Below are 15,221 nucleotides of genomic sequence, written 5' to 3'. Positions count from 1 at the left end.
AAGCACCATTTGCAGACTATATAAACTGCACCCCTCATCTCTGTTTCACTTTTCGTCCTTGCTGTAATGTGGCTTCCACCTGCACTTCGTCTCCTCTTCATATTTCATTCGAGCACTTTTTTCAACTCCAGGCCTTTGCAAATGTGTGAGACGTGGCAACTCTCGGGCACTGCATGGGTGAGGTTTGCTGCATGATTTTACCGGGTTTACGTGCAAAAAATAAGTATTTCACTGTACCTAGGTACATGTGAGAAGAAAATATAATTGAATGAGCAAATACTTGAATCAGAGCAGCCTTGCCCCAAGATCAGCTACAGTACATGGATAGGAAAGGTTTAGAGAGATACGGGTCAAATGTCAGCAAATGGGACGAGCGTAGATGGACATCTAGCTCGGTTACTACTATCTACCTCATTGGTGACCCTCGGACTATCCTTGATCAGTCATTGCTGGCTTTACCTTGCACTAAACATTATTCCATTTATCATGTATCTATACACTGTACATGGCTCGATTGTAAACATGTATTGTCTTTCTGCTGACCGGATAACCCCCGTACCCTAAAGAATGAGGACATCTCCGATGCCCTGGTATGGAACACCTCATCCTGGGTGCAGATGCGGCATAGACGGAGGAATTGGGAGTAGGGGATAGAGTCTTTACAGGAAGCAGGGTGGGAAGAAGTGTAGTCAAGATAGCTATGAGAGTCAGTAGGTTTGTAGTAGATGTCGGTCAATAGTCTGTCTCCTGTGATGGAGACGGTGAGATCTAGAAACAGTAGGGAGATGTCAGAGATGGTCCAAGTGAATATGAGTGTAGGATGGAAATCAGTGGTGAAGTTGATGAAGTCAGTGAGTTCTGCATGGGTGCAGGAGGTAGCACCAATGCAGTCGTCAATGTAGTGGAGGTAGAGTTTTGGGATAGAGAGCAATCAAGGGATATTTTTAAGGCGGATGAGGTTGGTAGAGAATGGGGTTGACAGGGAAAGATAGATCAGCCAAGATTGAATGGCGGAGTAGACTTGATGGGCCGAATGGCCTAACTGCTGCTAGAACCAATGAACACGAGCAGATGACAGTTTCTCTTCTCATCTCGTTAAGCTTCCACACATCTCCTGGAATGAATACACTGTGACATTCTGCAACTAAAAAGTGCTACTGGACCCTGAAATGTGAAGCTTAGAGAGAAATCTCACCCAATAATACAATGTCAGGCATCGAAAGGTAATTAGAAATTGGTATCGTCCGAGGCAGAGAAAATTAGATCGATGGAAATAAATTTAGACGGATTCATTTATCTTGTACATTTTAACAATCTGCCGCTGAGAACCTGCTGCAGAAACGTGAAGGACAAAAGTCTCAAACACAGGACTTCAGTTTTCTTCCACCCAACATCACATAAACCAGTCAGCTGACTCAAAAGCAGCAACTGTGACACTCAATTAGTTTTAGCACGTACAAGATGTGACGGATGGGAAGACGACTGCTGGTCCAAGCGCCCACACTCTCCCACACACTGGGAAGTCTCGTCTCTATTGATCTTAGTCGGGAAATTATAGCCACCGGAACACCATGGAGTCTGAACTAGAAAGCACCGTGTGGCGAAACGCATTGAATTGATTGAGAGGCGGAATGTGGAAAAGACCCTTCAGCCCATCGAGGGTCCATGCTAACCATTGATCACCCTAGATTCAAGAACCAAGATGGGACCCAAGCCAGGCGACATTCGGGTGCTGGTCCCAGAAGTGGATCTGCAATCACTTGTCGTAATCGCTCCACTCTTTTAAACCTCTACTCCAGCAGCAGCATTACTTACTCTATGATCTGTACAAATGCAGAAGGCTTGATATTAATCATGCATAGTCTTTCCGCTGGCTGGATAGCATGCAACAAAAAGCTTTTCGCTGTAACTCGGTACACGTAACAATGAACTAACTAAACTAAACTAAACTAAAATCTATGTCACCCCACATTCGCATCCACTTCCCACATTCCAGGTGTAATTTACAGAGGTCAATGAACCTGTAAATCACAATATTCTTGGGATGTGGGGGGGGGGGGGGGGGAAACCAGAGCACCCGGTTGAATAGAAACTGATTGAAGAATGCAGCATGGAAACAGGCCCTTCAGCCCACCGAGTCCGTGCCAGCCATCGATCACCCGTCCGTGCTAGTTCTAGGTTATCCCATGTTCTTATCCACTTCTAACAAACAGCAGGGCAAATAACCTACAAACCCATTAGTCTTTGGGATGTGGGAGGAAACTGGAGTGCCCAGAGGAAACTCATGCTGCCACAGGGAGAACGTACAGACTCCACACAGACAGCACCAGAGGTCAGGATTGAACATGGGTCTCCGGCGCAGTGAGGCAGCAGTTCTACCAGAAGGGTGGAAGAAGGTCACACTTCACACAGTGTTTACACTATTGCACAATTTTCTTCTGCTAGCTTTTCATTGAAGATCAGTTATTTACCACAAGTGTACTTGTGTCAAAGGATCAGTGGTAAGAGTACTAACAAATGCAACATCTGTCTAAGAGTCTAGTTTAATTTAGAGATCCAGCATGGAAACAGGCCCTTCGGCCCACCGAGCCCACGCTGACCAACAACCACTATCCTACACACTAGGGACAATTTACAATGTTTAACAAAGCCAAATTACTGGACAATTTACCAAAGTCCATTAATCTAGTAGGAGTAGGAATAAGAGTAGGAGTAGAATTAGGCCCATCAGGTCTACTCCGCTATTCAATCATGGCTGTTCTATCTCTCCCACCCAACCCCGTTCTCCTGCTTTCTCAACATTACCTCTGACATCTGTATGTGGGAGGAAACCGGAGCACCCGGAGAAAACCCATGCAGTCACACAGGGAACGTACAAACTCCACACAGGCAGCACCCATGCTCAGGATGGAATGGGGGTCTCTGGCGCAGTAAGGCAGCAACTCTGCCACCACTTGTCACGTGCCGCACTGAGTCGAAGTCAAGTACAATAACGCTCTTAGACACGACTTCATAGGATAAACACAGTCCTCTCCAAAACTAGTAATTATTCCACGGTCTTTTTAAATGTCAAGGAATGTTGATTTTTAATATTAAGTGACCAGATTTATTACACTGATATTATTCCCCCCAACCCCCCATCTCCTGAGGACTCTTATTCTCCCTTTTAAGGTTAATACACCTTCTGCTAACCTACCAGAATAACCAGTCTTTATCTGCACCACGATGGAACCACAGAGAGCATTGCAGTATACACCCTGTGCGTAGGGGAGAGGGTAGAGCTGAAGATGCCCTGGTTGGGTTGCCCCTGGGCCTGGCCAAGCTGCCCATCCACAAGTCACAGCGCCAGGCGGCAGAGGGCTCTGCCTGGTGCTGTGACTCAAAGCTGGGTGGCAGTGTGAACTGTGATGAGGATGCTATGAGAATGCAGGGTGACTTGGACAGGTTTGGGGAGTGGGCAGATGCATGGCAGGTGCAGTTTAATGCAGATAAATGTGAGGTTATCCACTTTGGTAGCAGATTACTATCTAAATGGCGTCAAGTTGGGGAAAAGGGGAAGTACAACGGGATCTGGGGGGTCCTTGTACATCAGTCTATGAAAGTAAGCATGCAGGTATAACAGGCAGTGAAGAAAGCGAATGGCATGTTGGCCTTTGTAACAAGAGGAATCGAATATAGGAGCAAAGAGGTCCTTCTGCAGTTGTACAGAGCTCAGGTGAGACCACACCTGGAGTATTGTGTGCAGTTTTGGTCTCCTAATTTGAGGAAGGACATTCTTGCTATTGAGGGAGTGCAGCGTAGGTTTACAAGGTTAATTCCCGGGATGGCGGGACTGTCATATGCTGAGAGAATGGAGCAGCTGGGCTGATCCTCAGTCTGAAGAAGGGCCTAATCCCGAAACGTCACCCTTTCCTTCCATCCAGAGATGCTTCCTGTCCCGCTGAGTTATTCCAGCATTTTGTGCGATTGTCTATGAGCGTAAAATCTGGCATGGACAGGTTGGGCCAAATGGTCTCTCTCTGCGCTGGAGATGCCTCCTTTGATGTCGCCAACCGGACCCATGAGGGTCTCAATAAATATTGAAGATATTTTGACTCCGTGATCACAATTTTGACAATAATCACCCCCTCACGCAAGATATTTTTGCCCATTTATGATGTTCTGCTTCTCTGTGGATTGTCACCTTGGAGAAGCTTGTGTGGACCTGAGATCCTGAGAGCGATGCCGTCTGGAGCGATGCTCCTGGTGGGGTCACCCATGGCGGTAAGGTCAAGGGGGAGGACTCTGACAAAGAGCAATCCAACCAAGACCTCAACGGTGGAACGGGAGGAGGACGATGGCTGACCTCAGTGGAGCTAACGTCACAACGGCTGGGAAGGCGGATGAAGGCTGCAGCAGAAAAGGGTCTCCGGTCGTCTTGGACTCCATGCCACTGGATCCTGACCCAGGTCTGTCAAGGACCATGTGGTGGCTGTCTGTGCACCAGTCTCCCCACGTTAAACAAAGTCACGCACAGGCACCCTCCATATAGGGAATAGCACCCTGGAGACACCCATGGTCAGACATGACCGAAGCGGGCCTAAGACTAAGATGGGGCTGGACAGTATTGTGTGCCTCACAATTTGGACCAATCCTGTCCTCAATCAATACTATTGGCTCCCATTTCCAGTCAGAGCAACTAAATAATAACTAACATGGGGAATCCAGACTGATTTTCATCTCTCTAGTTTATTGACACCAGCACATCGAACAAACCCACATACACACTGAGGCCGGGTCTTGCATTCATTTACCAGCAGGTTTGCAGAGTCAACGTGTGTGCCAACGAGAATGTTTAGACCAATAAAACGACAGCTTGCTGCTGTTGCCAGAGTTAGAAATCTTCGCAAGAGACAATATACTGAACAAGGATCTAATACACCCTCAAATTGTGCCGAGCTGGCAGAAACTGGGATTAAATGATCATTTGATCAGCCATGAAACATTCTTTAAGGTGATTTTAATAATTTGCCACACAGTCTCCGAAAGCTTTGCAGAAACCTTCAGAGTTAGAAGTAATCAGTGTTACACAGAACCAATCAGCATCACGGCAAACAGGTTTATTCATGGCATTGCTGTTCCCAGCTGGGGCAGTTGTGAAAAGGTTAGAGTCGGCTTCAGTGCTCTCATCGTTTGCAACTGATTGCTCCTACACGTTGCCAACTGGAAGATGTTTGTGTAAGATGGGGGATCAAGGTCACAAAGATAGGTGGAATGGCTTTATGTACCTCCTATATCTCTCGGTCCCCGCTCCCCTGACTCTCAGTCTGAAGGTGGGCCTCGACACAAAACGTCACCCATTCCTTCTCTCCAGAGATGCTGCCTGAACCGCTGACTTACTCCAGCTGTTTATGCCAATCTTCAGTTTAAACCAGCAGCTACCTACCTACACAACAGACAATAGACAATAGACAATAGGTGCAGGAGTAGGCCATTGGGCCCTTCGAGCCAGCACCGCCATTTAATGTGATCATGGCTGATCATCCCCAATCAGTACCCTGTTCCTGCCTTCAGCATGGAAGGCAGTCTTTGGTGATATGTTGGGAGCTGCTGGAGTTGGTTTGTAGGCGTCAGGAGAGAGGAACACAGCAGGAGCAGGAAGAAAACAATTGTCTCCTCAAGTTTACATCACCATTCCATAAGATCATGGCTAATCCAAACTTGCCCTCCATGCAACTTCCTTTTCCCCCTCCCTAACCTCTTCAATACTTAGAGTCATAAAGTCATACAGCGTGGAAACAGGCCCTTCGGCCCAACTTGCCCACACCGGCCAACATGTCTCAGCTGCTGTCTACGGCTGGCGTCTGTACGGAGTTTGCACGTTCTCTCCGTGACTTGCATGGGGTTTTCACCGAAAACTTCAGTTTCATCCCACACTCCAAAGACGTACAGGTTTGTAGGTTAATTGCCTTGGTGTAAATGTAAAAAACGTCCCTGGTGTTGGAGGACAGTGTTAATGTGCGGGGATCGCTGGTCAATGTGGACTCGGTCGGCCAAAGGGCCTGTTCTCTATCACTGTATAAACTGAAAACTAAGGTAGCTACGCCTTTATCCATGCCAAGATATGATCCCCATTTGATATTAAGTTGCACAGTACCTTGTGCGTGGGGTGACGCCTGTTTGGTCATGAGTAGTCGCCCAAAGAGTCGTACCATTTTCTGCTCGCTGCTGGATTTTCAACATGTTGAAAATTTCCGGCAACCTGCTGAGACTATGGCGGGTGCCGGCAAGTTGCCGAAAAATTTGTGTAAGTGGGACAGGCCCTTAATAATGGCCTCCTTAATAATGCATTGTGTCATTTCCTCAATGTCAGACAAGGGCCTATAATTGTTTACCCTCTCCTTCCATTTCTTGGGAATGTCCATTTAAGGTTTTGCCAAATGCCTGGGACCTTATATATAGAGTCATAGCATAATACAGTGTGGCAACAGGCCCTTCGGCCCAACTTGCCCATACTGACCACATGCCCCATCTACACTAGTCCCACTTGCTTGCGTTTGGCCCATTATCCCTCTATCCCTCCCATGTGCTTGTCCAACTGTTGTGCTAGCACCTGCCTCAACTACTCGAGGAGAGGGCGGGAGGATGGGGTTGAGAGGGAAAGATAGATCCGCCATTCAATCATGGCGGAGTAGACTTGATGGGCTGAATGGCCTAATTCTGCTCATATACCTTATGAACTTATCAACCTCATTCCACCTACCACCTACCACCCTTTGCGTAAAAAAGCTGCCCCCTCCCAAAGTGAGGGAATTTTCATAAGTAACAACTAACATATTCTGGGAAATAATGTTTTAATGAAGAGGTGCACTACTAGAACCCAGATTGGGAGATTAATCCGGTGTGATTGTTGATGTTCACGATCTATAGAACAGGAGAGCACAATATGCTACGATGCATCTCAATTGAGTTGTACTTAAAAATAACGTCTAATCGAGCATCTCACAGTGTGGTCACAATGTGAGTTATACGTACTGTAGTTCTGCTCCGTTCTACATAACTGCAAAGATGACACTATCTGGCAACTCCCCAGGGCTGCACCAGGAACCAAGCCAAAGGGCATTTCAGTAATTAATATGTGAAATACTGAAGTATAAATGCCTCTAAACTAAACACACCAGCATTTATCATTCACGCTGCCTTGTTATTGTTGCGACATTTTATCGCCTAAAATAAATCCAGTTAGTTCCACTTGGTACCAATTAAGCTGATTACTACTTAGTTAATTAAACCAGACCAGTGACAACTCTTGATCATACCTGTTTAATCAAACGTTATCTGTTCGAGTGTTCAAAGCTCTTAACTAAATTTCATGCAGCCGGAGACATGAAAATGAGCTGGGATTCCCTCTCCTCATATAGCATCTCCTGCCGGAAAATTAGCAATTTTGGGAAGTTTATTTTATGACTTTACTCTGGAGATACAATGCAGAATCAGGCCCTTCAGCCCACTGGGTCCGTGTCGACCAGCGATCCCCGTACACTAACATCATCCTACACACACTAGGGACGATTCACAACTATACCTTGCCAATTAACTTACAAATCTGTACGTCTTTGGAGTGTGGGAAGATCTCGGGAGGACCGGGAGGACGTACAAACTCCGTACAGACTAGCTCCCATAATCAGGATCGAACCCGGGTCTCTGGCGCTGTAAGACTCTACCGCTGCGCCACCGTGCCGGCCTGCGGAGGGTGAGGCTTATCTATAATATTCCCCAGTTTTCTTCTTCTTGCATATGGCGTGCACAGCCTAAAGTTGTAGGACAACTTGTTCTATTTGATCTTATTTGATTGTGCACGCCGGGTTGATTGCATTCGTCGAAACAGGGCGGGCCACGTGAAGGTTGCAATCTCCCACCCCGTATTCCCCAGTGATAAATCTACACACTCACCCTCTGGAGGAGGCAGCAGAGAAACAAGAGATCAAATATTATCTCTCAGGCTGTGGGAGGCTTCCCTGGGGAACAAAGGCGGACGGGCGAGGAGAGGGATGTGGCGATGGCTGGAGGCCCACAGCAGCCTGGGGCTTGTCTGGAACTGGCAACACACATAACCAAAGATCCTATAGATAGACCAAGATAGACCACTCCTGCTAAATGCAATGGGCTGACGTGTAGTACGCAACGGAGCAGAACGTGGGCCTTTTTTTCATCCATTTCAGTAACCCGACCGGACCTGACCCGACTAGCAGTGTAATCAACGTTGCGGGGGAACAGTTTGTGTTAATAAATTAAAATTCTGAAAATGAGGAGAAGATTTTCGCCAAATAACTTTTATTTTTATGAGGATGTTTCCGTAACCGGCTTCCGTCTCCGCACTAGTATCTTTGCTCCGCTATGGGATCTTTGGTGCGGAGACGGAAGCCGGTTACGGAAATGGGGCCTAAAATTACCCATGAATCTGCCCATGTCTTTTTCGTCCAATGGACTATCTTGCTCGCTGTAGGATCTTTGCACAAGAGCTCGGACATTGGATAGTTCAGTTCCATTTATTGTCACGTGTACTGAGGTTCAGTGAAAAGCTTTTGTTACGTGCTAACCAGTCAGCAGAAAGACAACACATGATTACAATCGAGCCATTTACAGTGTACAGATACACGATAAGGGAATAACGTTTAGTGCAAGGTAAAGCCAGCAAAGTCTGATCAAGGATAGTCCAAGCGACACCAATGAGGTGGATAGTAGTTTCAGCACTGCTCTCTGGTTGCGGAAGGATGGTTCAGTTGCCTGAGAACAGCCGGGAAGAAACTGTCCCTGATTCTGAAGGTGTGCGTTTTCACACTTCTGTACCTTTTGCCAGATGGGAGAGGGGAGAAGAGGGAGTGTCAATGTCTTTGATGATGCTGCTGGCCTTGCCGAGGCAGCGTGAGGTGTAAATGGAGTCGATGGAAGGGAGGTTGGTTTGTGTGATGGTCTGGGCTGCGTCCACAATTTGTTGCAATTTCTTGCGGTCTTGGATGGAGCTGATCCCAAACCATGCTGTGAAATGGTAAAATGGTAAAATGCTTTCTACGATGCATCTGTAGAAGTTGGTGAGAGTTGTATGGGGACACAAGGCTAGTCCCAGGGGACTAACCCTTCTGAGGAAGTAGAGACATTGGGAAGTAGAGAAGTAAATGGTGCCAAAACATGGGGCACCACTTGCACGCAGGCTCAGTAGACTATTGTGTTTAATGAGGATCTGCAGATGCTGGAAAATCGAAGGTAGACAAAAGTGCTGGAGAAACTCAGCGGGTGCAGCAGCATCGATGAAGCGAAGGAAATAGGCAACGTTTCGGGTCGAAACCCTTGGCAACCCTTGAGGTTCCCGGAGGTTTTTGTCAGTCTCCCTACCTGCTTCCACTACCTGCAACCTCCGGCAACCACCTGCAACCTCCGGGCACCGCACGGAAACCTTGGGTGGGGCACAAAGTCTCCAGAGGTTTCCGTTCACGTTTCCTAAGTGGGACAGGGGCGTAGGACATTCATAAAAACATAGAAAATAGGTGCAGGAGGAGGCCATTCGGCCCTTCGAGCCAGCACTGTGATCATGGCTAATCGTCCCCAATCAATAACCCGTGCCTGCCTTCTCCCCATATCCCTTGACTCCACTAGCCCCTAGAGCTCTATCTAACTCTCTCTTAAATCAATCCAGTGACTTGGCCTCCACTGCCCTCTGTGGCAGGGAATTCCACAAATTCACAACTCTCTGGGTGAAAAAGTTTTTCCTCACCTCAGTCTTAAATGGCCTCCACTTTATTCTAAGACTGTGGCCCCTGGTTCTGGACTCGCCCAACATTGGGAACATTTTCCCAACATTCGGCCCATCAAGTCTACTCTGTCATTCAATCGTGGTCTGATCTATCTTTCCCTCTTAACTCCATTCTCCTGCCTTCTCCACATAATCCCTGACGCCCGTACTAATCAACAATCTATCTATCTCTGCCTTAAAAATATCCATTGACTTGACCTCCATTGCCTTCTGTGGCAAAGAATTCCACAGATTCACCACCCTCTGATTAAAGAAGAACCAAGGGAGAAACAGTGGCGACAAAGCTAGTGTTGTAAGGGACTGCAGATGCTGACATATATCGAAGATCAACACTAAGTGCAGGTGGAACTCGGCGGGTCAGGCAGCTTCTCTGGAAAAAAGGTTTTCTCCAGACATGTTGCCTGACCCACTGAGTTACTCCAGCATGTGGTGTCTATCTTCGACAGCAAAGCGAGTGCCCATGGTCTCCTTGGCCGAGATCAAACTTCCAAAGGCCCTTGAATAAATTCATTGCCTCCAAACGGTGCCACACCAGGCAATGCATTTGCCCACAGAACCTGCACGAGGGAGATGCTGGCTTTTAAAAATATGTTGTTTGTGGCAGAAATATCAGACAGAGTGGTAAAGAAAGATCTCTCTCTCTCTCTCTCTCTGTCAAGTGCAGCCAACTGCAACAGGGCATTTTGGGTGGCAAGGAAGATCATATGATTGAAGCCCCTCTCTCACTCCCCCATACACACTCTCATGCGCACACACACACTCTGTATCTCTCACACACTCACGCGCACACACTGTCTGATATACACACACTCTCTCACACATACACTCTCATGCACACACTCTCTCGTGCACACACACTCTCTCACGCACACACACACTCAAGGACACACAGACGCACTCACGCAAACACTATCTCTAACACACACACACGCACATACACACTCTCCCACACACAAACACATACACTCACTCTAAGACACACACTCTCTCACACACACACACATGCACTCACTCACTCTAACACACACACTCTTGCTATCTCACATACACACACTCGCCCTAACACACACTCACTCTCACTCTCACATACACACTTCCTAACACTCTGTCTCTCTGGGTAAGAGTGTTTCAGTGATACACCGTCTCCCCCCGTTGTTGGGGACATTCATCTAAATTCCACTCTCCCGATTCAAGATTCCAGCCCAGGTTTGTGAGGAACATTCCTCGCAGATCAACGCTCATCCCAGCCGTATCCTCGTGAAGTGTCTCAACTCATTACACCGGGAACTGATGAAATCAGCAGGACGCTGGCTAAAGATGAGGGTGAACCATTTTATTGTCCAAAGGAAATATGTCTAAAATCCAATTGCATCTCCAACGCTTAGGTAAAAGGAACAGCCAGAGAAACGCTCATTTTAACATATATTACTGCAGTTCCACCACTGACAATCTCTATCGCCGGTATAATCTATGATGCCACGCAATATAGACGGTTTCATTCACAGTAAACCAATGCTTATTCAATGTTGATTCTAATCTAACTGGTTCATTGTAACCCTGTGGATAGAATTCGTTTTTTCGCGTTTATGAGATGTTCAGACGGAGACACGAGAAACTGCAGGTGCTGGAATTTTGAACAAAACACAAAGTGCTGGAGGAACTCAGCGGGTCGGGCAGCATCTGTGGAGGGAATGAACCGGCGATGTGTCGGGTCTGAGGAAGGGTCTGGACCCGAAACGTCCCGTGACCATTCCCTCCACAGATGCTGTCCCTGACCGACTTTGAGTTTAGCGCGAGTACCAATATTAACAGACACACACAAGCTGGAGTAACTCAGTGGGTCAGACAGTGTCTCTGGAGAGAAGGAATGGGTGATGTTTCGGGTCGACCTCTTGAAGAGGGGACTCGACCCATTCCTTCACTCCAGAGATGCTGCTGCCTGTCCCGCTGAGTTACTCCAGCATTTCTGTGTCTATCTTCGATTTAAACCAGCATCTGCAGTTCCTTCCTACACAATATTAACTACTCGCTGTTCCATTTGTTCAGCGAAGGTCTTCTGGAAAGTTTTGAATTGAACTCAGCAACCTCTAAAGTGGGATAATTCTCCACATCTGCAGAACACTCATCTGTCCCCTGTCCCCTGTCCCCCTGCTTCATACTGAAGGCGTCGTTTTAGCCGAGCCGGTAGCCGGGGTGTGTAGAACGCGGCTTGGACGAGATTGAACAAACAGTAAAATAATAGACAATAGACAATAGGTGCAGGAGTAGGCCATTCGGCCCTTCGAGCCAGCACCGCCATTCAATGTGATCACGGCTGATCATCCCCAATCAGTACCCCGTTCCTGCCTTCTCCCCATATCCCCTGACTCCGCTATTTTTAAGAGCCCTATCTAGCTCTCTCTTGAAAGCATCCAGAGAACCTGCCTCCACCGCCCTCTGAGGCAGAGAATTCCACAGACAAGATAACGGTGATAACTTGCAGGAAGATTGGGGAGAGAGCGGGGAGGCGTTAGACTTATAGACTGCTCCTGCACAGTGCTGGTACAGTACTGAGTCGACGGGCCGAATGGCCACCTACAGTAACCCGTCTGTGATTCTGCAACGCCATTACACCCCCCCCCACCCCCCCACCCCACCCCACCCCCCCCCCCCCCCCACCCCAGGTAACACTTCTTAACCCAAATCATAGTGGATCTGGAACTGTTCCCTTTTCTCCAGAGATGCTGCCTGTCCCGATGAGTTACTCCAGCATTTTGAGTCCGTAATTTGATTGTTCCCTCCAAGTCTACTCTGCCGTTCAACCATGGCTGATCTATCTCTCCCTCCTAACCCCATTCTCCTGCCTTCTCCCAATAACCCTGGGGTATTGTGTGCAGTTTTGGTCTCCAAATTTTGAGGAGGGACATTCTTGCTATTGAGGGAGTGCATCGTAGGCTTACAAGGTTAATTCCCGGGATGGCGGGACTGTCATATGGTGAGAGAATGGAGCAGCTGGGCTTGTATACTCTGGAGTTTAGAAGGACAAGAGGGAATCTCATTGAAACATATAAGATTGTTAAGGGATTGGACACGCTAGAGGCAGGAAACATGCTCCCGATGTTGGGGGGCGTCCAGAACCAGGGGCCACAGTTTAAGAATAAGGAGTAAGCCGTTTATAACGGAGACGAGGAAACACTTTTTCTCACAGAGAGTGGCGAGTCTGTGGAATTCTCTGCCTCAGAGGGCGGTGGTGGCCAGTTCTCTGGATGCTTTCAAGAGAGAGTTAGATAGGGCTCTTAAAAATAGCGGAGTCAGGGGATATGGGGAGAAGGCAAGAATGGGAAACTGATTGGGGATGATCAGCCATGATCACATTGAATGGCGGTTAGATAGAGCTCTTGTAAGATAGCGGAGTCAGGGGATATGGGGAGAAGGCAGGAATGGGAAACTGATTGGGGATGATCAGCCATGATCACATTGAATGGCGGTGCTGGCTCGAAGGGCCGAATGGCCTTAGGCCATTCGGCCCTTCGAGCCAGCACCGCCATTCAATATGATCATTGCTGATCATCCCCAATCAGTACCCCGTTCCTGCCTTCTCCCCATATCCCACGACTATTATCTATTCTCCTTGCCACTCTGAGCGTTTGGACGCACAAGTGAACGAAAGGCGGACCTTGGTGAATTTCGGGAAGTTCGTAGTTTGGGGTAAAGTTGTCGGCACCTACCTGTGTCCTCAGCCCCTCTCCCTGCTCCAAGATGCTGACGATGGGCATCTCCAAGAAAGACGACAGGAGGTCCAACTGGGCGAGTTGCTCGGTGGACTGCGGGAAGGCGAGCACGGCGGCCACTCCCCGGACCACGATGGACTGGCAGATGGACTGCAGCAGGGACTGGGGGTCGGGGCTCCACGCCTGGCCCCTCACCATCTCCAGGCTCAGGTTGTAGGGCAGGAGGTGGCGCCTCAGCGCCGAGTCGGCGGCTTCCACCAGCGCCTGTTGCAACTCGGCGGCCCGCGGCTCCGGCAGCACCGTGCCCAGGCGCACCGTGTGTCCGATGCGGCTCAGGATGTGGCACGGCTCCGGGTGAGGCTGACACAAGCTCAGGAAGGCGTGGAGCACCCCGATCACAGGCCAGAGCCGCTCCCGCCTCTCCATGCCCGCTGCCCGGCCGCTGCCCGAGGAGGAGGGGGACTCGCAGAGCGGCGGGGGTGATCTCCGGGTCCTTGGTCCCCAGTCCCGGCTCCCAGTCCCGGCTCCGCTGCGCTACAGCTGCAAACTTCTGCAGCACTCACTGGTTGGTTGGTGGTCTGGGGAGGAATGGGGCAGAGCGGAGCGGAGAGAGAGGGAGGGATGGAGAGAGGGAGGGATGGAGAGAGGGAGGGATGGAGAGAGAGGGGGAGAGAGAGAGGGGGTGGGGAGAGATGTATAGACAGAGAGAGAATGGGACAGGGATATCGGGAGAGAGAGAGATGGAGAGACAGAGAGAGAGATGGAGAGACAGAGACAGGGAGAGAGGGGGGTGGAGAGGGGGGGAGGGAGGGAGGGAGAGACAGAACGGGAGAGGGGTAGGGAGAGAGGGATAGGGAAAGAGGGTGGGAGAGGGAGAGAGATGGAGAGATAGAGGGAGAGGGAGAGAGAGGGAGATGGAGAGTGAGAAACAGATAATGGGTGAGAGGGGGTGGAGAGAGAGAGAGGGGGGTGGGGAATGGAGCGATAGAGAGCGAGCAAGATAGAGAGAGAGAGATAATGAGAGAGATAGTGTGTGTGTGTGTGTGAGAGAGGGAGGGAGGGAGAATGGAGCGAGTGATAGGGGATAGATAGGGGATAGATAGATAGATAGATAGATAGATAGATAGATAGATAGATAGATAGATAGATAGATAGATAGATAGATAGATAGATAGATAGATAGATAGATAGATAGATAGATAGATAGATAGATAGATAGATAGATAGCTAGCTAACAGGAAGAGAAGACCACGAGTTTATTTTAGTTTAGAGACACAGTTGTAGTTTAGAGACGCAGGGTGCAAACAGCTCACTTGTCCACCCCGCACAACAACACTAAACTACACACCAGGGAACGGGGAAGATAGGCGCAAAAATGCTGGAGTAACTCAGCGGGGCAGGCAGCACCTCTGGGGGCCAGGAATGGGTGACGTTTCGAGTCGAATCCCTTCTTCAAACCGAGTTACTCCAGCATGGTGTGTCTATCTTCGGTGTAAATCAGCGTCTGCAGTTCCTTCCTACACTTAACTTACAAACCGTGTGGGAGGAAACCGGTCACGCGGTCCACGGGGAGAACGTACAAACTCCGTACAGACAGCGGCCGAAACGTTGCCTATTTCCTTCGCTCCATAGATGCTGCTGCACCCGCTGAGTTTCTCCAGCATTTTTGTGTACCTTCGATTTTCCAGCATCTGCAGTTCCTCCTTAAACATTTCACCCAT

General features: G+C 48.8%; 1 protein-coding gene across 1 annotated transcript in view; it reads right to left on the bottom strand.

Annotated features, from left to right (window-relative positions):
* LOC116989629 (glutamate receptor ionotropic, NMDA 3A-like) overlaps positions 1–13,926 on the bottom strand; it is a 62,345-nt gene extending 48,419 nt beyond the window's left edge. The window contains exon 1 of the mRNA XM_033047197.1: positions 13,498–13,926. Coding sequence (XP_032903088.1) covers positions 13,498–13,926 — 429 coding nt within the window. The remainder of the gene's footprint in view (positions 1–13,497) is intronic.
* Positions 13,927–15,221: the final 1,295 nt, after the last annotated feature.

The sequence above is a fragment of the Amblyraja radiata genome, chromosome 29 (assembly GCF_010909765.2).
Source record: "Amblyraja radiata isolate CabotCenter1 chromosome 29, sAmbRad1.1.pri, whole genome shotgun sequence".
Classification (NCBI taxonomy): Eukaryota; Metazoa; Chordata; class Chondrichthyes; order Rajiformes; family Rajidae; genus Amblyraja; species Amblyraja radiata.
This window is presented reverse-complemented; position numbering and strand designations above follow the sequence as displayed.